At 34.8% G+C, this 27152-nt stretch overlaps 1 protein-coding gene across 1 annotated transcript in view; it reads left to right on the top strand.

Annotated features, from left to right (window-relative positions):
- Positions 1-8763: 8763 nt before the first annotated feature.
- mmp16b (matrix metallopeptidase 16b (membrane-inserted)) overlaps positions 8764-27152 on the top strand; it is a gene marked incomplete at both ends in the record, with an annotated part of 34756 nt that continues 16367 nt past the window's right edge. The window contains 2 exons of the mRNA XM_081374395.1: positions 8764-8883; positions 24010-24158. Coding sequence (XP_081230521.1) covers positions 8764-8883; positions 24010-24158 — 269 coding nt within the window. The remainder of the gene's footprint in view (positions 8884-24009; positions 24159-27152) is intronic.

Here is a 27152-nt window from a genome sequence, read left to right as displayed (position 1 = left end):
CAAAGAAACAGGGAACAGGTTTGCACTAATCAGACACCATAGTAACCAACAAGAACTCAGGGTGTTTACACAACAACGGTGTACTAAAAACGGACAAGTTTTTCCTTTGCATTTTCGACCCTACAGATGACAATGTCAAAACGATCTCAAAAACGCTGCATTATTCATGCCAGGCCAGTAGCTGGCGATACAACATTGAACAACATTGAAATTGCACAGCAGCTTTATCCAGTTTTTGTTTTATGTCCGCTGTATCAAGTAGTGCTGATCTAAAGTGTGTACATTTTCACTTTGTTTTAATGTTTGTTTGTTTTTTGCCCCAGGACAGGTTTGACAATGAATCCATGTAGCACCTGCCATGACAAATGCTTAACACATCAGTCACAACCACGTACAATAACTCAAACACGATACATTCAACCGTTCTTTCAACAATCCGATCCCACTAACAACTCAGACGCTGTTTAGCGGTTCTGCTCTAACGGTTAATGCGCTTCGGTTGAGAAGGCTGGAATCTTGCGCTGCTTATTTGACTGAGGCTGAAACTGCTCCAGGCACTAACAACACAGAAGAGAAATAATTAGACTTAATTAAGTAGGGGAGTATTTCTATAACATTCCATAGCAGCTGTTCTCCTTAAGGCTGTCTACACCCCACCTGCCAATCACGCAGATGAGGATATGTGTGACTTTATCACTTTTAAAGTCAACATGAAGGCAAATGACCCCATTTAAGTTCTTAATGCTCCTGGTCTCATGGGGAACAGTTAATCAGCTCAAGTCATTCCAAAGAAAGCAATTGTTTGTGGTCATAACGTATAATTAACATGTAACAACTTGTTCTTCCATCCTTTATGAATAAGAAGTAAATGTTAGAGTACTTTTAAAAAGAGACAATGGGGATAAACGTAGGCTTTTCACTACTCCCATATTGCATGATTGCAGAAACACACAAAAAAAGGATGTATATATAATTTTTTTTTTTGATTTACACAATTTAATTAATAGTAAAATTTCATCAAATTGAACTGAATAATCCTTATGTAATTTAATTGTGTAAATCTAAAAAAAAAGGCTTACATTTTTTTTTGAGTGATATGTTTTTATTGAACATTGATGGAGCAACAGATTTTGTGTGAAAATAAATCATAAAAGTGATTTGTTTGTTTAAAAATCTTATAAATGTATGCGGTGGCGAGGGAGCCTTCACAGTAAAGGAGTAAAGGCACAGATACAAACACTTTAGCTAAAATAATATGTTTTTGATAGGGCTGTCAAAAGATTAATTGCTATTAATCGCATCCAAAATAAAAGTTTGTGTTTAAATAATATATGTGTGTGTACTGTGTATAATTAAATTTGTATATATAAATACACACACATGCTTGTATATATTTAAGAAAAATGTGTAATTTATATGTAAATAAATTATATTTATATATAATATAAATTATATATAAATATATACAGTATATGTATGCAAATATTTCTTAAATATATACATGCATGTGTGTGTATTTATATATACAAAATAATTATACAGAGTACACACACATATATTATGTAAACACAAACTTTTATTTTGGGTGCGATTAATCGCGATTAATCTTTTGACAGCCCTAGTTTTTAATAATGTCTTAATCAGTATTTGTTCAAAACAATCACTTTAGCAAAGTTTATTATGTAGATAAATAAAATAATTCAGTTTTGTTTAATAAATGTACTGTCATTAACATATGTTAAATGCTTTTCAAAAGTGTACTTAAGTTAACAGTCATGAAAGTATGTTCTCTTTAAGTACAATTAAGTGGCCTTTTATTTCATTAGTATTATTTTATCTGCAAATACAGTTTTTTATATAATTTATATAATAATTATTAGCTGGGCAACGATTAATTGCGGTTAATCGCATCCAAAATAAAAGTTTACATAATATATGTGTGTGTACTGTGCATAATTATTTTTATATATAAATACACACATATGCATGTATATATTTATATGTATACAGTACATAGTTATACATTATTTATATAATATATAAATCTAAATATTTTAATTATAAATAATTTTTTTTTCCTTAAATATATACATGCATGTGAGTGTATTTATATATACAAAATACTTATACACAGTACACACACATATATTATGTAAACACAAACTTTTATTTTGGATGCGATTAAGCGTTGACCGGTACTAAAAGGTTTGAAATAAAGTACACTATGAGTGCATTTCAATTGTCACAAGGCTGTAGCACACCCTAAAGACAGGGGGATGAAGACAGTTCAAACACAATATTTAATAAGAGTTGCTGCAAATGCATGTAACGTGATAAAAATGGACACTGAACTGAAAAGGAGGAACTTAACTACATCCAAACAATTCTAATTAATCAAACACAGCTGAACCAAAGAACTCATGATGAAAGTGAACAAAGGAAGACAGAAAACTAATGAATACAAACTAAAAGTCCATGAATACGAAAACAAACTGAACATAACTGACATCAATACAGTTAAGCACACTTTTTTTTTTCTTTAAATAATGTTAATTAATAACAAAATAGTAAACTTGCATTTGATTCTTTCAGAATCAAACCAATCCCGGTTGGATCAAACATATAGATATACTTAATGCTATACTGTAATGTGATATACTAGAGTATGTCACATTACAGTATACTATAAATAAGTAAAATGAGCAATGAAAGAAGTCTAGAAGAGAGAATAATGGAAATAATGGTAGAAAGGTCAGATACATTTTCTCAAGTATCTGCAAGTGGATTGTGGATGCACGTATCGCTCTTACAGCTACACATATCAAGTTTACCGTGGGGAAATGGTAAATGAATTTAACGCTTATTTTCTCACTCAACACAGGCATTCTTTCTTCAGTTTGCTCTCTGTTGAGAATAGTGTGTTGTGCAAGGGCACATCAGACCGTTGCCAAGGCACACTTGTCATAGCATGCATGTCACCATGGCTCCTCTCCTGGATAAACAATAAATATCTTTAAGTCATGTAACTGAGTAAAGCCTTTTAAATACAAGATGGATTGGCTTCACAAGGTCCCATGTGGTCTGAATTCAGAAACAAGGGTTTAAAGAACGTAAAATGAAATGAATTATAATGCATGTTTTAATGGAAGAATTAAAATAAGCTTTATATTTCTGCTTTTAAATTCTCCAAAGAATTGTCCCCCAAACCTTCCTTTATTTACCCCTAAATGGTGCATAATAGTACTTAAAGTCATATAGTCACTGCTGGAAAGGGTCCAAATATATAAAAGATGCTGTAGAGATGCTGTAGAGTTTTTTTTTTTTTTACAGGACTTAAAGGATTTTTCTGAAGAACATTGAGCAGTTTAACTGCTCAGGACAAACAAGGGACTCAAGAACAACCATAAAAAAAAAAAAAAAAAATGTGGATCATCTAGGTAAGGACAGTATTAAGAATCAAGGGTTCATAAACTTTTGAACAGGGTCAGTTTTATACTGTAAATGCAGCTTTTTTTTGTCTTGTGGACTACATGTAAAATCTTTGTGGTTTTATGTAAAATATCTTAATCAGGAAATACTAAATAAAACATAACAAGCATTTTGTATGATCTCTCTTATTTTGTTATAAAATAATGAACATTTTGCAGATTCTGCATGGAGTATGTAAACTTATGAGCATGACTGTATTATTACCTAAAGTGTATCTAAACGCCCCGATAGTACATTTTGAAAGGACACCTCCCCAGTTACAAGTTTGTTTGTTTTTTTGCCTAGGAGACCATTTAGTCTTAGACATTTTTTTTAGGCTAATCAAGACTATACTCTACACACAGATAACAGATGCTAAGTTGCAAGGCTGTTTTACGCCTTTTCTTTGGAGCTACTGAAATACCGGCCGTACACAAGTTAAGTTCAAGTCAAAATCTGTTGCTCCATCAATGCTCAATACAAACATTTAAATTTTTTTCTGCAATCATACACTATGGGAGTATGTGAAAAGCACATTTTTCTTAGGGTGTGCCGTTGTAGAAAGTCATATACACCTAGGATGGCTTGAGGGTGAGTAAATTATGGAATCATTTTTATTTTTGGGTGAACTAATCCTTTAAACAGACAAAGTAAACCAATCAGAGAAACCTGTGACCACTTAATCAAACCATTTGTAACCTAGGAGACTAACTGAAACACAGAGAAACAAGAGAAAACCGAGGCACAAAACTGAAACAATATACATAACCCATCCAAATATGACAACCTCAGATTATCCCTAACAGGTACACACACAACAACCACTGTACGTGCATTTTGAGTCAGGACTTTTGGAATTATTGTCACTCAGTTCACAGCACATTTCAGCCCAGCATCGAGAAGTATCATACATAATTGCTTTGTTTTTTGGATCAGCTGATCAAACTAAATTGCAGTGTGCATCACCGGCTCCTCCCCAGCACAACCTCTCTGTGAAAATTAAAACCTTGAGCTTATTTTTAATTGAGCGCTATTAATACCCAGGAAAGCAGAGGCCACTGCAGATACCTCTTTATCTTCACTCTTGAATTCATTTTCCCATGACTGAGCTTTCAAACACCGACCTGCCGTGATTGGTCTGAGCTCTGCTGCATAGGCATAATTTGTCTTGCTGTGAGACTGTGTTAAATACACAACATTTCCAATTATGTCTTGACATCACCATGAAATCAAAATAGAAAATCCTTATTTTTTTATGGAATATTGCAGTAGTTATGATTGTGATTTATCTGTGCACATCATTATTTTTTTTTTGTTTATTCATGTGCCCTCATAATCTTTAATCAAAATAACTTCCCCTCTCTCTTGCAGCTCATCTCTTCTCTCCTCTGATGATGTGTTTACTGACGCGAGGGCGGGACAACCTGTCAATCACATGACATCACAGCAATAGCAAAGTCCTTTTCAAGGAAAGTCTGTTTCAAGGGCCTTATTTTAACGATCTAAGCGCATGGTCTAATGGTGTGTTCACACCAAACGAGAAGTGTATATTCGCATCGCGTTACTCGCACTAGATTACTCGCGGGATGTTTTTCTTGTTTTTCGCGTCACTCGTGAATAAAAACAGCAAAAAGTAGTGTGTCATCATCATCAACAACAACACAATTTCTTTCTGCCATAATTTTTCCGTCATGTCTGAAATAAATGATATTGCTGCTCTGTAAACGCCGACGTGTCTGGGTTCACAGCACCATCCAGAGATGCACTCAACTCGGTGAATTTCACCGTCTTCACGCGAATTTTCTGCTCGAGTTGAATTTTTTCAACTTGCGCGGAAGACGCGATTGAGGCGATTATCGAGATTTCGCGGCAAACGCGTCGCCCAATTCTCGTCATTCGCGCCGCCCGGCGCGAATTCGCGTCTATTCACGTCTTTGCATTGACTTTGTATGTAATCTACTCGCGCAAATAATTTAATTCGCGTTTGGTGTGAACACGCCATAAACTCCACCCCTTAATCCCTAACCCCCCCCCAAACCTACCAATCTCCACCCCTTATACCTGGATACAACTCCGCCCCCCGGATCTCGTGTACTGCATTGAGGTGCTACTGACAACGGCAAGCTACTGCGGGAATTATTGAATGGCTCCTCCCCCTTTTCAAATAGCCAATAGCATTTAGTTTACCTCACATAGTCGTACTTGACAGCATCATGAAGCGAATCCGAGCGCTGATGACACGTTAGGTTCTAGAGAGCATTTGATTGGACAGACGATGTGATGAGAAGCTTAAGTCTGCGGTGATGTCATAAAAATCTGTGATCCATTTTAGCGTGAGTGAGAGACTAAGTTTTGAATGCTTATATCTCCTAAATGCGAATTTTGTCATTGTTTTTGAACACATCACCTTATTCATTACCTTAAGGCTAACATATTCATACTAAAAGCTAAAATAATTACATTTTGATTTCAGGGGGCCTTTAATGCTTTTTTTTTTAAAGATGGTACCATACTCCTAAAACTAAAACTGTTCCACACAGAAAACAGTTTGTTTTAAGTATATATTTATCAAAGTATCCTACTTATCTATTTGTTTTTACAGTTTTTTACGATTGTTTACACACTAAAATAAAAATTTCCACACAATTTGCAAAATTCTACTCCAAGGAGCAAAACATCTCCACAGATTTGCACAACATTACACACAATGTCTGCTTCACCCTTTTTGCAAAACATTACACACAGTGATTTGTAAAACTCTACACACATTTTCACACCTTAGACACAGTTAAGGATTGTGAGGTTACTTCCTTGTCATTACAAAGCCCCGGATTGCCAATGACAACACTAATGAACGAATTGGATAAACACAACCACCAGGTGTGGAAGCACACATGTGCTAATTTGAAAACGCAGCACTCAGGTGTGCTATAAAAGGCAGCAGGTGAGTTCACCTGTCTTCAACAAAGATGGAAGGAGCTAGAAGAAAAAGAAGAAGAGTGAGAATGAGAGGGGGAGCTCAAAGAGGAGATGAAGGAGGTAGAGGAAGAGGAGAAGAATGAGATAGAGGAAGAGGCCCAGGTAGAGGAAGAGGAGAAGAAGGAGATAGAGGAAGAGGCCTAGGTAGAGGAAGAGGTAGGGAAGGACTTATGCCATTGAAGACATAGCCTGTGATGTGGTTGAAATCTTATAGCCTGATCCAGCCAGACGGAGAGATGATGATTAGTTACAGTATTCTTGTTGCTTTTACAGTAGTTTTTCTTCAGAGTCAAAGTGTATGTACTTCATGCAGTAATTTTTATATGTCTACAGATTTTATTTGTTTCATTGATTTCATTGTTGGTTAATACTGTAACTGATTATGGTAAGAAATACTGTGTAAGTATTGAAATAAATACTTGAAATATTCAGTCTGCAGCATCAGTGTTGTGCAGTGCTTGGTAAGTTTATAGTAGGCCTATTTGTGTACATTCTCCCTATATCTCAAACTAATCATGAAGAATGTTGTGGGTATGTCACTATTTTTTTTTTTGTCATCTAAATTATCCCTTACATAACAATGTCTGGCCAAAAATGTAGCACATGCTATTTCCTAAAATTAGTTTTTTTACAAATGTGTTTTATATTTATCACAGAGCTGTGTGTAACTGGCTGAAATAGTGTCTGATCATTGAGGACTGTGTTGATTAAATGGAAACTAATAGCATTTTCACAAATATGTGTATATGTTTTGACTGAAGTGTGTATGTTTTGACTGAAGTGTGTCATTTTGCAAACAATCTAGGAATTATGCAAATTGAGTGTGGTGTTTGGATAATTGTGATTCTGTTTTGAAAAAAAGAACCCGGTTTTCAAAATTGCGTGTAAACAATTGAAAAAAAACTGTAATATGTGCAAAAATGATGACCACATAATGTAATTTGTCTCTATTTTGAAAGGCTGTTTTTTTTTTTTTTGCAAGGTCTGTCTGCTTTATGGTACTAGATGACGTGTATTAACTTTAAATTTAATACTAAAATTACAAACATGGGGTTTCCATGTTTTATGGGGACTTTCTATAGACATAAAGATTTTTGTACAAACCGTACTATATAGCCTACTCTAACCCTTAAACTATCACAGAAAACTTTCTGCATTTTTACATTTTCAAAAAGCATCACTTAATAGCCTATGATTTATACGCGGTTTTCCTCATGGGGACCAAAAACTATGTCCCCACAAGGACAAGGATTTTTGATATTACCATCTTTGTGACACACACACACACGCACGCACGCACGCAAACACACACACACAAAAAACATTTCTAAAACATTTAATTATTTTTTTAAATCTGTACATTTCTACATATAGTGAACCACCCCCATCTTGTGGTGGACATGTCCAATGCTAAACAGATCTTTCTTTCAAATCTCAAATCTTTTCATAGATAAATGTGATTCAAGGAGAAATGTAGAAAGATATGCAGCAATTAAAATTATTATGTGATGCAAATGAAATAATTAATGTCAAATCAAATTAAATAATTAACACATTTTTAGAATAGCAACTTTTTTTGTAAAAAAATAAATAAATAAATAATAATAATAATTACTATTATAATTTTGTAAATAATTATAATATATTTGACATATTATTTTTTTCATTCAAACCACATTAAACAAAGAGGAAAACTTGAAATCAAATGGAAGCAGGTGGTTGCACCCAAACATAGAGAATAATAAAATATGGAAATAAAAAATAATTATTGCCTGTTCTGCCCACTCCTCTGGAATCAGAGATCTAATGTTGTTATCATTATTATTATCTTATTAAACCGAAGGATAGGCTACTTGACGACTGGAAATACTGACGTTGTTGTCACCGTCAGTGTCCCCCGTTTCAGTGTCCCGCCTACTTAAACCCCATTTTTACACCTTCATTGATCAGTGATTGACAGGCGAGAAAGAAGAATGAAGGCAGAATGAATGGTGCCTACTAGTCAACAAGCATCACTGCCCAGTGAGTCAGAGCGCATGCGCAGTGCTTACGCTCTGCATGCTGCTCAATATAGAAAAGCAAGCTGCCTGTTCGCCAAAGTAACGATTTAAAGGAGAAGAAATGTCTCGAAATAGTGCTTCAGATATGCAAGATGAAATAAGGATTGCCAGCCAAATGACAAAATGTGCGGACGCCGATGCTTCTCCGCGCTCCGATGGTTTCATCTTCGGTCCAAAATGCCACTTGCTTAACTGACATACGAGGATAGAGACATAAACAGTCATTGATAAAGGGATATAAAGCAAATCTACAAATATGAACGTTACGTTGCTTAAAAAGCGAAGGCTGGACTGTGTGTATGCGGTGCTGTTTTGGCTCCATCACGGTGTGTGGATGTGCTGTTCCGCGGCCGAAGAGTATCATTTTAGCGTTGAGGTAAGACTGGCCCAACATCAGCATCAGCATCAGCATCTTTTGCTTGTGTGTTGACAATACGCTTTTACTAAGACCTACAAAAACACGATATATTGCAGCCAGGTCATAAATAAATCAGGACAGCACAGAATCACGTTGAATCACTTGGTGGATCTGCACCATGTGCCGCCTGATTATGTGATATTGAAGGCTATATATATATATATATATATATATATATATATATACAGCTGTTCTATTCTAGTCTGGTCAAACTGTGCTCAGTAAACAGGAATGCAATTCTATTCTGTTATACCTAGTCTAGTAAACTGGGATGTTGTGCTGTTCTAGTCTAGTCTGGTTTACCCTATGCAATTATTCTGTGCACTGAGTTGACAAGAATGCAATTCTATCCTGTTATATTCTATGCATATAACAGGATAGTCTGTACTGTTGTATTCAGTAATTTTGTACGCAAAGTAAAAATTCATATTCTGCTCTATTCCGTACACCAAATTTCAGAATGGAATAAAATGGACTATAGAGTAGAATTGAATAGAATAGCATTTTCTGTTTGCCTTGTATTACAGAATAGAATAACATATAATTCCTGTTTACACTGCATTTGAAACGGACATAATAAAATATAATTCCTATCTATTTTGTATAGTGTGTATACAAAGTGTAGACTCTCATTCCTGTTTTCTTAGTTCACCAAATTACAGAATAAAAGAAAAGTAGATTTGACTAAACCAGAATGGAATAGAATGCATCTATTCTTTGATACACAGGAACTAGGAAATATGTTATTTTATTCTGTATTAAAAAGTAAACTGAAATTCTATTCTATTCCATTCAAGTCTAGTCTATTCTGTGATTCGGTGTACTAAACAGAATTCTATTCTTTTCTATCGTGTGTAATACAAAAATAACTGAAATGCTGTTCTATTCCATTCTAGTCTAGTCTATTCGATTCGGTGTGCTGGAATGTAATTCCTATCTTTGCATACATTGAAATGCAGAATAGAATTAAGCATATTTGACCAAACTAGAATATAATACGAAACAATTCTATAATACCATTCTTAGTCATAAGTACACATGAATTCTGTTCTGTTAAATACTAATTTAACCTATTCAATTGTGCACTGATTAAACAGGAATTCTATTATATTCTATTATATCATATTCTATTCTGTGTACTGATCGATACTATGAAGTATACCTTTAAACATGTTTCATTCTCAATCGTACACTGTTACGCAATTTAATGCACAAGCTCCTAATAGCTCCTAACACTGCACACTCATAGGCGAGAGAGAGAGAGAGAGAGAGAGAGAGAGAGAGAGATCAGTAACAATCAGAGCTACTGCTCCTTCCTCCAGTCCAAATCCATTCCCTCAGAGATGACAATCACACGCCTCTAACGGGCCATGTGACAATCATTAGGTGATGGAGAAAGCAAGACCTTGATTCACTCAGTGCTACTCAACCACAGACTCTTGTGATAATGTGAAGTACATAAAGATTATCTAAGTTGCTTAGCAAATCTCCCCCAAACTCCTATGGGCCGAAATGGGCGCAAATGTGATGTTTAGTGCTGCTGGCAGCGCTGGTTGACATTGAGAGAATTTGTCACCCGCCTGGTTCTGTTTGGCTGGGAGGCGAGAGATGTAGAGGGCGTTGTGCCAGTGGATCAGCTCGTGGTGGACATGCTATTGTCATGATAAGACTGATGACAGGCTTTATTGATGAAACTGTCCTTCACAAATTACAACAATACCAGTCATCAACAACAGAACCATCAGAATGCTAAATGAATGGTCTTCACTCTCTCAGTAACTATAGCCCCCTGTTCTTCTCAGCTCTCTGCCACCCATGTTGCTCCTGTGTGGGTTTTTTTGCTGGCAGGGCTGCAGTGGTTGGCAGCAGTTGCGAGTTGAGTGCACAGGTCAGTGGTCTTTGGGGAAGAGAGAGAGAGTGTGCGTGCGTGTGTGTGTGTGTGTGTGAGAGAGAGATGAGTAATGACTGCTCGGAGGGGGGACTTCTGATCCCCGAACTAGGAATAGACTAGAGAGCGCAAGGTTCAAGGATTCAGCAGAGAAATCAAGACTGGACCCCCAGGGCTTTAATTACGCACGTCTTTCGCATACAGGTGCAAATGTGCTTAGCTTAGTGCTCAGTTGATAATGACATTTCATGTAGCTCTGGGTCTATATGTGATTAATAGAGAGTCAGGGGTTGTTGCTACATGCTATGGACTACTGAGATACTGTAAACAGTCATACTGGTTCAGATAAGGCTGTGGGTTTTTTAGATGATAAGTAATTCTTTTTTAATGAAGTTTAAAATGCATTTGAATGTCATGAAGAGGTCATAAAACCAGTGATCAGACTTATGATTTTCCTGATAAAAAGGATGAAAAAAATCCATAGACGTTGGCTGTTTAAACGACAACGATGTACTAAAAACAGAGAAGTTTTTCCTCTTTTCGCGTACATGCGACAACGTTGTCAAAACAATCCATGTTCACGAGGATCTGTGAAAATGACTAAAAATGCTGTATTATTCATGCCAGGCCAGTAGATGGCGATGTCACTTTGTAAAGAAACTACGCGCCTGTAGACTGAACACGTAATATGCATGCGCACCACGTTACCGTTTGCACAAATTCACATTTTTTGTAGTTTACACTGAAACGATAACGGTATTGTTTCCAAAAACTTGTACTTTGAAACCTGTTTTCAAAAGTTTGCGTTTTCAGGCCCCCAAAACTCTGGTGTCGTGTAAATGAGTGGCCAAATTTTTTTTTAACGTTTTTAGTTGAAAACAGTGTCGTGTAAAAGGCGCCTTATAGGGATATTCCGGGATCATTAGAAGCTCAAGCAATAGCACTTGTAGCATAATGTTGATTAAAATGTATATTTACTTGTACCTCATTTTCATTTAAAAAAAGCATTGCAGTAAAGCATCAACAATCTCTCATGACAATTCGTAAGAATTGGTGGCGAATTCGTGAAAATCTACAACCCACTGAGAGTTTGGTTTAGGGGTGGATCTTCATGCTTATGTTTTTCTAAAAATCATATGTTTTTGTAAAAAAAAAAAAAAAAAAAAAAAATCCATTCACTGCCATTATAAAGCTTGGAAGAGCCAGGACATTTTTTAAAAAATATAACTCTGATTGTATTCGTCTGAAAGAAGAATGTCATATACACCTACACTCTTAAGAAAAATGGTTCTAAACGGTACCAAATTAGGGTTCTTCGGCTTGTAACAATAGCAGAAGCCTTTTTATAAAGAACCATGCTTTGAAAGTGCTATATAGTGCTTAATGGTGTTATAAAAACCTTTTCAATTATATTTATTTTCATTAATATTAGTATATTAGTATCTTCATATCATTAATATTACTATTATCAATATTATTTTTATATAAATTATGTATTAAAATTGTTGGGTTTTTTAGCCCCTTATCTGCCTAGTCTTATACCTTGTAATGGAAGCTTGTTTCCGCCACAAAATACAAATAAATAAAAGATAATTGCGACTTTTTATCTTACAATTGCGAGTTTACATCTCGCAATTCTGACTTTATTTCTCAGAATTGCGAGATATAAAGTCAGAATTGCGTGAAATAAAGTCGCAATTGCGTGTTTTAAAGTCAGAATTGCGAGATATAAAGTAAGAATTGCGTGAAATAAAGTCACAATTGCGTGTTATAAAGTCAGAATTCTGACTTTTTTTCTCGCAATTGCGACTTTATATCACGCAAATCTGACTTTATATCTCAGAATTCTGACTTTATATCACGCAATTGGGAGATATAAAGTCAGAATTGCATGATATAAAGTCGCAATTGCGTGTTATAAAGTCAGAATTGTGATATAAACTATTCTAAGGTAAAAAAAAAAAAAGTCCGTCTTTTTTTCCCCCCTAGAATTGGACTTTATATCTCACAATTCTGAGAAAAGATGTCAGAATTGCGAGATATAAACTCGCAATTATGTGTTATAAAGTCAGAATTGCGTGATATAAAGTCAGAATTCTGAGATATAAAGTCAGAATTGCGTGATATAAAGTCGCAATTGCGAGAAAAAAAGTCAGAATTCTGACTTTATAAGACGCAATTGCGACTTTATACCTCGCAATTCTGACTTTATATCTCAGAATTCTGACTTTATATCTCAGAAATTCTGACTTTATATCTCAGAATTCTGACTTCATATCTTGCAATTCTGACTTTATATCTCAGAATTCTGACTTTATATCTCGCAATTCTGACTTTATATCTCAGAATTCTGACTTTATATCTCAGAATTCTGACTTTATATCTCAGAATTCTGACTATATCTCGCAATTCTGACTTTATATCTCAGAATTCTGACTTTATATCTCAGAATTCTGACTTTATATCTCAGAATTCTGACTTTATATCTTGCAATTCTGACTTTACATCTCGCAATTCTGACTTTATATCTCAGAATTCTGACTTTGTTTCACGCAATTCTGACTTTATATCTCGCAATTGTGAGAAATAAAGTCAGAATTGCGAGATGTAAACTCGCAATTGTGAGATAAAAAGTCGCAATTATCTTTTAAAATGTTTTATTCAGTGGCGGAAACAAGCTTCCATACCTTGTTGCCTCTATTTGGGTTTTACTTTTTTTTTTTTTTTAAACAGCATGTTGTGTCAATTAGGTACTATTATTTACTGACATGGCAGATTGTATCAAAAATGACAGTGCTCTTACAACAGAGGTTAGCTGAATACATTAATAAATAACAATTGACACTGAACACGATAGTAATGAAGACCAAGTTCCAGTGAAAAATCTTCACAATCCCCTATGATGTCTTTACGTCCTTCATTATGTGTGTTTTCTGAGTGGCAGTTTCTCTCTGCAGATGATAAGGTTATGATACCTGACAGCATCTTAAATACACAATCGAGTTTAGAGTTACACTGTGTCTCTTCCATTTGATTATTTAAAATCTATTATGTTCATGCGGCCAAAACTATCAAAAATGGACAGAATGAGCCCTTTACCATGTTAAAAGGAAAAAGTGATGTAAAGTCATGGTATAGCTTTAATGTTTTTTTGTTACTGGGTATGTTTAGGCATAATGTCATAATTAAAAAAAAAATCAAACAATATGGATCATAAATTCCATATTTCTGTTACTTCTTCTGCCCCTTATCTGCCTAGTCTTATACCTTGTAATGGAAGCTTGTTTCCGCCACAAAATACAAATAAATAAAAGATAATTGCGACTTTTTATCTTACAATTGCGAGTTTACATCTCGCAATTCTGACTTTATTTCTCAGAATTGCGAGATATAAAGTCAGAATTGCGTGAAATAAAGTCGCAATTGCGTGTTTTAAAGTCAGAATTGCGAGATATAAAGTAAGAATTGCGTGAAATAAAGTCACAATTGCGTGTTATAAAGTCAGAATTCTGACTTTTTTTCTCGCAATTGCGACTTTATATCACGCAAATCTGACTTTATATCTCAGAATTCTGACTTTATATCACGCAATTGGGAGATATAAAGTCAGAATTGCATGATATAAAGTCGCAATTGCGTGTTATAAAGTCAGAATTGTGATATAAACTATTCTAAGGTAAAAAAAAAAAAAAGTCCGTCTTTTTTTCCCCCCTAGAATTGGACTTTATATCTCACAATTCTGAGAAAAGATGTCAGAATTGCGAGATATAAACTCGCAATTATGTGTTATAAAGTCAGAATTGCGTGATATAAAGTCAGAATTCTGAGATATAAAGTCAGAATTGCGTGATATAAAGTCGCAATTGCGAGAAAAAAAGTCAGAATTCTGACTTTATAAGACGCAATTGCGACTTTATACCTCGCAATTCTGACTTTATATCTCAGAATTCTGACTTTATATCTCACAATTCTGACTTTATATCTCAGAATTCTGACTTTATATCTCAGAATTCTGACTTTATATCTCAGAATTCTGACTTTATATCTCGCAATTCTGACTTTATATCTCAGAATTCTGACTTTATATCTCAGAATTCTGACTTTATATCTCAGAATTCTGACTTTATATCTTGCAATTCTGACTTTACATCTCGCAATTCTGACTTTATATCTCAGAATTCTGACTTTGTTTCACGCAATTCTGACTTTATATCTCGCAATTGTGAGAAATAAAGTCAGAATTGCGAGATGTAAACTCGCAATTGTGAGATAAAAAGTCGCAATTATCTTTTAAAATGTTTTATTCAGTGGCGGAAACAAGCTTCCATACCTTGTTGCCTCTATTTGGGTTTTACTTTTTTTTTTTTTTTAAACAGCATGTTGTGTCAATTAGGTACTATTATTTACTGACATGGCAGATTGTATCAAAAATGACAGTGCTCTTACAACAGAGGTTAGCTGAATACATTAATAAATAACAATTGACACTGAACACGATAGTAATGAAGACCAAGTTCCAGTGAAAAATCTTCACAATCCCCTATGATGTCTTTACGTCCTTCATTATGTGTGTTTTCTGAGTGGCAGTTTCTCTCTGCAGATGATAAGGTTATGATACCTGACAGCATCTTAAATACACAATCGAGTTTAGAGTTACACTGTGTCTCTTCCATTTGATTATTTAAAATCTATTATGTTCATGCGGCCAAAACTATCAAAAATGGACAGAATGAGCCCTTTACCATGTTAAAAGGAAAAAGTGATGTAAAGTCATGGTATAGCTTTAATGTTTTTTTGTTACTGGGTATGTTTAGGCATAATGTCATAATTAAAAAAAAAATCAAACAATATGGATCATAAATTCCATATTTCTGTTACTTACTTTGTGGAGAAGAGACAATGAGTATATCCTTAACTGAACAGAGCTGCTCACACTTACATGTTCTGTTAAACTAGAGAGAAAAAGACATGATTGTTCGGAAATAAATCATTTACTTGTTGAGATAGTATGTTGACAGTCTGTGTGTATAACTGTAGTTGTAGCTGAGCTCCAGAAAATCAGTAATGAGGAGGCTTTGCCAGTTACAGATTTGGTAAACAAAAAAGCGGGAATAAAGAACCCTAAACTCTAACACAAAGAACCATTTCAGCATATCAAGGGTTCTTGATAGAACAATAGAACAATAGAACTGTTAGTGTAAAGAACCATCTTTTGTTTTTTTTGAGTGTAGGATGACTTGAGGGTGAGTAAATCATGGGCAAATTTTCATTTTTGGGTGAACTATCCCTTTAAATAGATCATGCTCATGGTCACAATAAGCAAGCCAACATTCATTACATTCTATATCTTTCATACAATTGAAAAACATTTCAATCTTTTAGCGTGTAAACTGTCAGTTTTTGTAAGGGAACTCTGGAGTATAACGTATGAGGGAACCAGAGATTAATCAAAGATCAAATAAAGGAAAATGACATGGAACAAAAAAAAAAAAAACAGTGAAGTACACATTGGGTGCCATGTTCATTAATCTGGAGATCTGGAATAGATTTATTATCAGAAGTTATTATGGGGAGTGTTTCCCGACTCGCTACTTTACTACCATAGTACCTTTAAATTACGGACATGGCATCTGAGGACTATTTCTCATTTTCCTCAGTTAGCTTTATTTCCAGATTCAATTTGGCTGGTTCTTACTTACTAGAGCACGTTCGCACATGCGCACTCTTCAAAAACGTTCCTTTAAATCTCTTGACAAACTAAAAGACGTAAATTACATTTGTATGTATTCTAAATAAAAGATGTAGATTGTAATGAATGTCAGCTTTGCATATTTGGCTCAAGATAAGGATGTATTAAATCATGTTATGCAAACAAGAAGCTCTGCTTCTAACCACAGGTCGAGAGCTGTCGTTCCAACCACACCATCCAACCATGTTACTACAAGCTTTTGTGATTAGTTGATTCGTTTCTCCAAAATAGTAGTAGTTAAGCAGCAAGTTACATAGTTGCACAGGAAATGCACCTCAGAGCGTCAAAATGTGTGAAAAATAACATGTTTTTTTACAAATCAAGTATGAAAACCTATTCTAGTAGACACTGAAAACAAAATCAAGACTTTGAAAAAGGGCATAAAAGGTACCGTTTAAAAACCACTTAGCAACCAAATAGCAACATCTTGGCAACCACCCACAACAACCTACAGTAGAATCATGGCTGTGAGCTTTTTATGGACAATCACCAAAAATCTCTTTGAGTGTTGTGAGAAAAGAGTGGAAATAAACCAAATTTCACAGTATCGCGTGGGCCTGAAACCTGTCCTCATAATGCACACATACACTTACTCATGTGCTTGCTGATTAAAGGCATAGAAAGCAGATAAAGGGGGTTGTTTGGCTCAGCAGGAAGTTGCTGAAAGAAAAGGGGAAGGAGGGAGAGACAGACAAAAGCAAGAGAGAGTAGTATATTCCTGGCTTCTGGTTAGTGGGCAGACTATGTAAGCAGCACTTGAGGTTTTACCTCTCTGCCGTTGGTTAGTTTTAGCACTGACCCCTAGCAAACCGGTGGTGTTGCCCTCGGGAAAATATAGCAGCTAATTTGCACAAAGAATGGTTTGCCTGGAAACAGTAGCACATTTTTGGATGCAACTGCATTTCACATACCGAAACCTGTAATTGACTTCATTGATTGGCTTTTGCTGCAAGATGCAAATGGGAGAGAGAGAGAAAGAAAGTGAGAATGAGCTACAGAGAAAGACAAGTGAGAAAATTTTGCAGTGGAAGGAGAAGAAAGACATGCTCCCTTAAGCAGAAACAGATGAAGTCCTGAGCAGTTCGTGTTCATGCAAATCATGCAGTATAAAGTCAAATGTTTAAAGAGAAATGAATGTAAAAAATGCTACAGTAGAAAAACCTGTCAGTAACTATAAGTGGTAACACTTTATTTTAAGGTGACGTAGTTACACGCTACTACATGTACTAACTATAGTAATAACCGTAAAGTATGCATAATTACAAGTAACTAACCCTCAACCAAACCCTAACCATTACTGTATAGTAAGTACATGTAGTTAATTAATATTACTCAGTACTTGAGTAAGTACAATGTAACTACGTCACCTTAAAATAAAGTGTAACCCTATAAGTTACCTTACTTTACTCACGGTTAAAACATTTTTTAAAGATAATACATTTAATTTTACTTTAAAATACAAAGGAAAATTTGAAAGGAATGAATTACCATATTAGTTACATTGAACATTTATAGTCACATTAAAATGATTATATTCTATAATTTAAAGACCCCGTGTGGTAAAAATGCAGTTTTTAATGTTGTTTATATGTCTATGTGGTGTTTTTAATATGCTTTAAGACAAACCATGGGCAAATTCATAAGTCAACACCATTGCTGAGTATTTTCTCATTAAAACTGCAGTGAACAGAAGACAGTCTCAAAAACGCGGTTTGAAATCGCTGGTGTTTCTGAAGTCACAAACTACCAAGTAACCAATCACGTCAACGAGTGATTGACAACGAGTGGATCTCTGAGCTGGTGTGAGTGAGTGGAGGCGGGGCTAATTTGCATATTTATAGAACCACGTACTGTATAATAAATGAGGCAAGGGTGTAGAGTTACATTCAAGCTATTTTAGAGCATGATGATTTTTTTCAAGGAAAATTTTTTTAAAAATTAAATTTTGGTGATCAAAGATGAGTTTTAAAATATAAAATTATTGACTACAGGGGGGCTTTAAAGACATAAAACTGGGAACAATAAAATATGCAATACAGTCAAAAAGCCACATCATAATGACTGTAACACTGACAATTTTGTTGCACTCAAAGCTGCAAGTTTTCTACCATAAATGTATCAAAAACATTTACAGCATTGCAGATATAAATGACAAAACAGACACTTTGAATGTGACTGTACTCATAGAATATGTAAAAGCACAGTCTCGTGTCTCACTCTGTTTCAAGATAACCTGTATTTATGATGGGGTTTTCATCTTTAGTGGATACACTGTCTTCATGAGGTACACTATTGTTCCAACGTCCTCCAGAAGGATGTTTTCATCATCATCGCGCCGTACCCTTTTTCTGTCTGTCTCTCTGCCATCTGGTATAAATGTGGCAGCAGCTTCAGGGTACTGATCATTTTCATGTTGTCATGGTAGGGCGAGACGTGCGACAGGATGCACTCCACCACCTCTGAATGACTAAGCACTTTGAACATCAAGAAAACCTGTCCTGAACTGCCTCGCTTTTTAAATCAAACCTCACGTTTTAAAGTTCTGCTTGCACATGCGTCATGAGAGCTCAGATTTAGCCCTTCACGGAGATTCACGTCATCTCTTTGTTTAGCATCTCTTCTCTCAGTGGGCAATATTCACTCTTTTCAGATTCTGTCAAACAGAGATAAGTCAGGCTCTTTTAAAGCATAATCATTTCATTAAGAAAGCCTGTATTATTGTAAACACTTTAGACAAATCCTGGAACAATTTGATTTGGATGATTTGGCTCATTTGGATAAAATTTGTATCACTGTCTACAGTTACAAAAATATTAATGGTCCATTAACTTGCATTGTTGAGTGAGTCAAGGCAATTAGGCAAGTGGGTAATATACACAAAATAAATAATACGGTTTTCTCCATAACAATATATATATATATATATATATATATATATATATATATATAAGGTTTATTTATTATTTCGACTGGAGCTTAAATATATTTCATTAAAAAGTGTAAAACAAAATCATACATTCACCCAGAAAGAATAATGTTAGACAACCAGAGAAATATGGTGAGACATGGAATCAATTATTAGGTAAAATATGGTTATTTTAAATGATTTTACAGTATGTTTAAGAAGTAACTGAATGCACATGTAACGCGTGGCTGTAGTAGTAAGTACACAACCAAATAACAGTCCTTAATAACAAAACTCAGGAGACACAGGAAAATTACAAAAAATACGGGCACAGAGAGAAAGCAAACTATGTTTACATGACACCGATATGCTTAAAACTGAGAAGTTTTTCCTTTGAGTTTTCCGCGTACAGGCGAAACCATTGTCAAAACGATCCCCATTCACACGGATCCGTGAAAACGACTGAAAACTCTGTATTCTGATACCAGGCCAGTAGATGGCGATGAAACACTATTGACTGAACACGTAATTCGCATGTGCATGACGTCATCGTCTTCAGTGATTCGCTTTTTTGTTGTTTACATGGTGACCACTTTCAAAAACGTGCACTTTAAAACCCATTTTCAAAAGTTTGCGTTTTCAGCCACCCAAAAGATAGTTGTGTGAATGAACGACCAAAATGCATAAAAAGTCCTCCGTTTAGTTAAACATGGTGTCATGTAAACAGCCCCTAAGTGTACGTTTACAGGACAAGATGTACTAAAAATGTTTTTTTCCTTTGAATTTTTTGCGTATAGACGACAACGGTGTCAAAACGATCCCCGTTCACACTGATCAGTGGAAACGACAAAAAACGCTGTATTATTATTCATGCCAGGCCAGTAGATGGCGATGTCACGTTTGTAAAGAAACACTACGCTCCTATAGAATGAACACGTGATACGCATGTGCATGACATCACCATTTTCACAAATTTGCTTTTTTGTAGTTTACACAGTGACGATAACAGTATAATTTTCAAAAACTTTCAACAAAATTTTTTTTTTCATTTTCAGGCCCCAAAACACTGTTGTCGTGTAAATGAACAGCCAAAACACATCAAAAGTTTTCAGATTTTAGTTGAAAGCGGTGTCGTGTAACGGCCTAAACAGAATCCACATCCCGATCGTTCAAAAGATTTTTTTTGTTTTTTAAAAATTGATCCAAAAAACATTTATAATATTACGGTTAAGGTTAAAGTTTATATTTCAAATAAATGCTGTTCTTTTAAGATTTCTATTCCTCCAAAAAATCCTGATTTTTTTTATCACTTTTTCCACAAAAATACTAAGCAGCACAACAGTTTTCAACATTGACAATAATAAGAAATGTTTCTTAAGCATAAAATCATCATATTAAAATGATTTCTGAAGGATCACGTGATACTGTACAGGAGTAATGATGCTGAAAATTCAGCTTTGATCACAGGAATAAATACATTTTAATATGTATTCAAATAGAAAACAATTATTTTCAACTGTAACAATATTGCACAATATTGCTCTTATTACTGTATTTTTTATCAAAGAAATGCAGCCTTGGTGAGCATTAAGACTTATTTCTAAAACATATTACCGACCCCAAACTTTTGAACGGTAGATTATCTTGTATTGTACACAATTATTTTTTCTTTTCTTTCTGTTTTTCCCTTTCTTTGTTCTTTCTTTGCTTTGTCGGCTCAATAAACTATTAAACTTGTGAAAAAAATATTCAAACAAATCTTGGAGAGATTGGCTCGTTTGGATGAAATTCCTTCGGTTGGGGATGTTGGAACGCTGTCGGACCGCAGAGAATATGTTAATTATACGATCATGTTTGCTTGATGCTTAATATTTCACCTAATGTTTTCATTACATTGCTTTATTTATGCATAAACACGAGTTTGTGAGCGCCTTTGTGTTTACCCGCAGAGCAATCATGGTTTTATTTGACACACATTGAGTACAGTATATTAACGTGGCAACATTTTTTCCCCCTTCATTGACATCTTTAGTGCGCATCAGTTTGGCAGAGCTCTGTATTTATAGCTTCACAAGAGAGTGATTACAACACCCGGAGGATGACAAAGTTGCTTCTATCTATGACTCTTTATCACCATGGTTACACCCTGCCATCCCAGACCCCTACGGCTCTATTGCACATCTGTGTTTTCTTCATATAAATTAGTAATCAGCCCTTGTGTTTGTTAGAGACGCAGAGGCTGATTAATGCTGGAGAATCAATTTGGCTCTCAACTGTTTTTGCTCTCATAATGAGAACTAGGCCGACAATATAACCTAATGTCCTTTACACGGTACACCATTAAGATTGTATATATATATATATATATATACTGTATCATACGTTTACATATACAAACATTCATACTGAATTATTGATTTAAGTGGCAGCAGAGCACTAAAACATTTAGTTTACCTTTGGTTTATAGATTGTTCCAAAGCATATGGACCTCAAGTACATTATCTTAAAAGCTCTTTCATGCATAATGTTGTTTGGAATGAAATGATCTTCACATGTACCTTCAGAATACCACTCTACTCGAATCACCGCTCTCATAGGACGCATTGCAACAGGCCATTACTGTTCATTTCAACAACAAAGAGAGTTCATAAAATGTTCTTTTGCTCACACGTTAACGTTAGTGTTCTCTAGTTGTGCCTTTTAGTGAATTCAGTACTACATTTTAACATACTACTCTTTCTATTTCTGCTATTTAAAGGTATGGTAAAAGTAGTAGGTTAAGAGCAGTTTGCTAGGATGCAGTTCTGAATAGATTTCAAAGTTAGCGACTCTGGAAGCGTGTTACATGTTAAAACTGATGATGAAACTGTAACCGTGAAAGTTTTTAGCCATTATTTAACATCAAAAAAAGTGATTGTCAACTAGAGCAACGCAAAAATGGCCGCAGCTCTGTTCTGATAGGTGATTAGGGGTCATGTAAAGCAGAAAAGAAACAATGCTAAATGCTAATAATAAATTGGGGCTAACAATATAATGTAATGCTTAGCAAAGTAAAAGAGCGGCAAGACGCTATATAAATCTACTATTGTGGACATCAAATGCCATGTGACATGTCCAAACAAACTCTGCAGTACTTTCTCATTTGGTAGGCAAAATATAAAGTCTATATTTAGATTAAATGCAATTAGTTGAATTTAAGAGCGTTTTCTTTTATACATACTTAAGTGCGACTTGTAATTTCACATTTACTTCTATTGTCTTTGAAATATGGTTAAAGTTTCCTGCCGAATGTGATGAGCCTTTATGACAAACTAAAATGTACTTTAATTCCATCTCTATTGAAACTTGAATGTCATGCATTTAAATATAGGCTATTTGTAAGTTCGCATTTGAAATGATGAAGCTGCAATTTAGAACATTTAAAATACTGTATATTAACTTTAAATGTGATATTAAATAACACACCACAGCTAATAATCAAGTACTTTACATGTGCTTTAATATGTTAGTGTACTTCTCTAAAACACAACAAAAGATTAAAACAAAATTATTTAAAATACTCTTTAAAGTAAAACATTTAATTTAATATTATTATTACAAAGTGTACTTAAGAGTGTTAAGAAACATTCATAAAAGTGTACTCTCTTTAAGTACACTTAAGTCGTTGTAGCAAATTAGCACTAAAGAAATATTAATAATCAACCATAACTTGTTATAATTGATTATGAATATTTGGATCAGTTAATAGAATTAACCTAATGTAGTAAAATTATTATAACAATCAACCCACCTGTTTGTCCTGTGAAAACTCAGCGTTAATTGTTTATTAATTCAAAGAAATATTCATTTCCAGGGGAGGGAAATGTCTTTCTTACTGTACAGTACACTAGAGCCTAAATCTAAATTGTAAAATACACTTTGTTGCAAGCAGAGAATCAGAACCAAATACATATTGATCCATTTAACTATGAAAAGAACCATCAGCTTATCGTTTTCAGAGCACCTCATTAAATGTATACTTGCATGGCCTTTGCAGTGGAAACATTTCGTGAAGTTCCTGAAGAAGGATTTTGATGGTTCCATTAGTCTCAGTCGATTTCTTCGGCATTGAATGCATAAAAGTTAATGAACTTGAGTGGTTTGTTTGACTCTGTTCTGGTTGAAGGTTTTTGTCCTATATGTTTGCCTGGTAATTTGCACTTCTGATGCTGTGTATGCATATACAATATTGTAAACAGTCCTATTCATTTATTATCATGTCAATTATTAGTTGGGCCTGTGCAATTCATGGTAATATGAATCAAATCAATTGCAATGTTTTGTTACTTTTGTGTGATTACCACCCAGTCGCCAACATACAACCTTGGTGCTCAAGCAAAACCATCTGAGAACCAACGTAAAACGAAGCCCTAAACATAGGCTTCCTTTCAAGCCTTGTGAGCCTTTAGCTCCTTCTCACTGTTTTGTTGTTCAAGCTACAGCTGATCCTTGGGCTTTAGCTGAGGACATGTTGTCAGGTTATGTTTGTTCTGTCTCTTGCAGGCGTGGTTACAGAGGTATGGCTACCTCCACCATACACAACCTAACATGGCCGTCCTGCGATCAGCGCAAACCATGCATTCTGCTATTGCTGCCATGCAGCACAAGTACGGACTAAACATCACAGGGACGCTAAACAAGGACACTGTCGAGTGAGTACTGCTAAGCACACATACATACAGTAAAGTGTCCCGTTACACTGAAGCAACACACTATAACAAAACACCCTTTGTGAAAATGAAGTACACTTTAGCATGAACTTTTAAAGGTCCCGTTCTATGCCCCTTTTCACAAGATGTAAAATAAGTCTCTGATGTCCCCAGAGTGTGTATGTGAAGTTTGAGCTCAAAATACCCAACAGATCATTTTTTACAGCATGTTTAAATTGACATTTTTTGGGGCTCAGAAAAACGAGCCGTTTCAGTGTGTCCCCTTTAAATGCAAATGAGGTGCTGCTGGACGACACAGGGGGCGGAGCTTCATGAGCTCGCGCTCAGTCTGTCAGGACAAATTCATCTCACGGAATGATGATAATATCAGAAACTCTCAGTAACGGTGTTCATTTCGAGTCGGACAATAATGCCTACAGAGTCAGAGTGCTGTATAGAGATGAAACAGGTATAGTTTATTAGTTTAATTACGGTTATTATAACGTATTTGTCATCTGCTTGTAGGCTATGTATCCATTACTTACTAATAGCCTACAAGTCTGCTGTCTGAATGATGATCAAACATATACTGATGAGTATAATAAAGTTTATTGTACATCACACAAAAGATGAAGCGTCAGTTTTACTTCAGAAAATCACCGTAAGAGCTGAGTAAACACAGTAGGCTAAGTTATAAGAAGTGCGCAAGTAGCCAGTAGAGTTGAGGGAGCATTCCTGTGGGCGGAGGTTAGTCAAGAAACGGTTCTGGTGATGTCACTAATGCAGGATGTAGAGGGGTGTAGTCCAATCGAGCCGTTTTTTGTAGTCAACTTCTGTTAAATAAAATATCTCGCTTGGCATTGAACTTTGAGCTTTATAATTTTACAGATATTATTTATGCTCTAACAGCAACATTACACACTAACTAAAGTTTGAAACATGGAATCGCATGCAACGGGACCTTTAAAAAGAGTACTTATTATGGAATATTGTGTATTGTTGAATGTACTGACCAGCACTAAAATAAAGTAAGCTAAAATATTCTTTAAATGTAATTTTTATTGAAACTTGCACTGTATTTAAATGTATTTCTAATTACACATTTGTAATGATGAAGATGCAATTTAGTACATTTAAACAAATATTTGAACTTTAAATGTAATGTTGAAGTGTTTCACGTTACTACTTTACTAGTTCTTTACAAGTGCTTTAGTATGTTAGTCAACACATCAAGTGTTCTTCTTTAAAGCATGACAAAAGATAATCAAAACTTTTAATTTAACATGATTACAAAGTGCACTTTTTAAAAGTTATTTTTCACAAGGGATTACAACTTACTAGGCCCATTCTCATGAAACCATGACATTTTCGCATGATTTATATTAAAAAATCATTTATTTTTAGTATAAAAATAAATTATATTAAAATGAATTTTAATGGCATATTCTTAAACTATTACCTCTAATCCTAAGGTTACAGCCTTACAAAATGCCAATAAGGTTGTTAGGCTAACCCTAAAGCGCTATTATTTCAACTCTGTTACAATAAGTCTTGAATTCATAAACAGCTATTTTACCTTGTTACATTTCAAATGTTTCAGGGTTGAATGTTACTGAGTTGAAGGTCAACACAAAAATAGCTAAAAACGGTCTTAACTATATTATAAGTCATCACACCACATGTGTAAACATAATTATATTTATATAATGAACCATGTACTGTAGTCCAAAAACATGGACTTAAAGAAATACTGAAACCATGATATTTTTATTCCAGTAAAAGTTTTCTAATAAATATTGTAACCTAATTAATCTGTAATAGTGATGAATAAGGACATGCAAGTTGGCTGATTTTCCAAAAATTCCATAAAAACACTAACTCTTAAAAAGCTTAAAAGCATTAACTCTATCAAACAATATGACAATATGAGGCCATTTTTTTTTTTTTTTTTTTTATCAGTAGTAAGTGATATGGACACAAATGACACAAATGTTTCCTGGAAAGAGTCATCAATTAAAATGTATCACTTTTTCTTTGGACTGAACATTTCAACCCTCGTCTCTGATTTTTAGCTTGGACACCGCATGTACATTTTCTACTGCTTGTGTAAGTGATTTGAGGAGAAAAGCACAGTGTTATAGAGCATAACACTCTGTGTTTGACCTAGTCAGTTTCAATCTGTCTTTAAACAGTTCTTTTTATTCTCTGTGTTATGGTTTATTTCTTAATTAAGATCAGGCCTTGTTTCTCACATTCAGTGATATAAATAAATATATCATCTTTTTATCTTTCCTGTGTAGTAGGTTTGCAAATGCTAATTAATGTTAGCTGTTATTATGAAATTTCATCTCTTATGTAACGTGCAGTAAAAAAAAAAGATTGTTATGAAAGACAACAGCGGGTTTCAATAGCATTTTTTCATGAAGCTACAGATAGTGTGATTTTGATGACTATAATTTGGTGCTGAATGTCTGTTATATTGACATTGTTACTTTCTCTTGTTTTATTCTGTCTAGTCTTAGTTTTCATTGTCATTGTTTGGTTTATTCCTAATCACTCATCTTTTGTCATAGTTTCAAATTAAGTACTCATCTGTTCCCAGTTCCTTTGATTGGTCTCCCTGTGTATTTTAGCCCTTAGGTCCCTTTGTCCCTTCATTTAAATCAGTGTGGTTGTGATAAACTTGTTCCTGTGATCTCCTGCGTGTTCTTTGTTACATTTATGGATTCATTAAAGACTGTTTTTGTTGTATTTGTGCGCCCATTTCAGCCACAATTTGACAGAAGACCGAACAAGAAATAGATCTTCCAGCGGTCAGATTTCTCTGTTTAGGGCAGTAAAATAAAACCCTCGAGGACCACACAAGTGACTTTTTTTTTATACCTGGCGTGACTTACCAGTTTAAATGAGCAGTGTAAGGCAGGCCTAATGATTCTCGAGGGAAATTTACTGCATTTGTGGAGTGGGTGCTGGCTAACAAGAACTCTCCTATGACCA

The sequence above is a fragment of the Scardinius erythrophthalmus genome, assembly GCF_964197995.2.
Source record: "Scardinius erythrophthalmus genome assembly, chromosome: 9".
Lineage (NCBI taxonomy): Eukaryota > Metazoa > Chordata > Actinopteri > Cypriniformes > Leuciscidae > Scardinius > Scardinius erythrophthalmus.
This window is presented reverse-complemented; position numbering and strand designations above follow the sequence as displayed.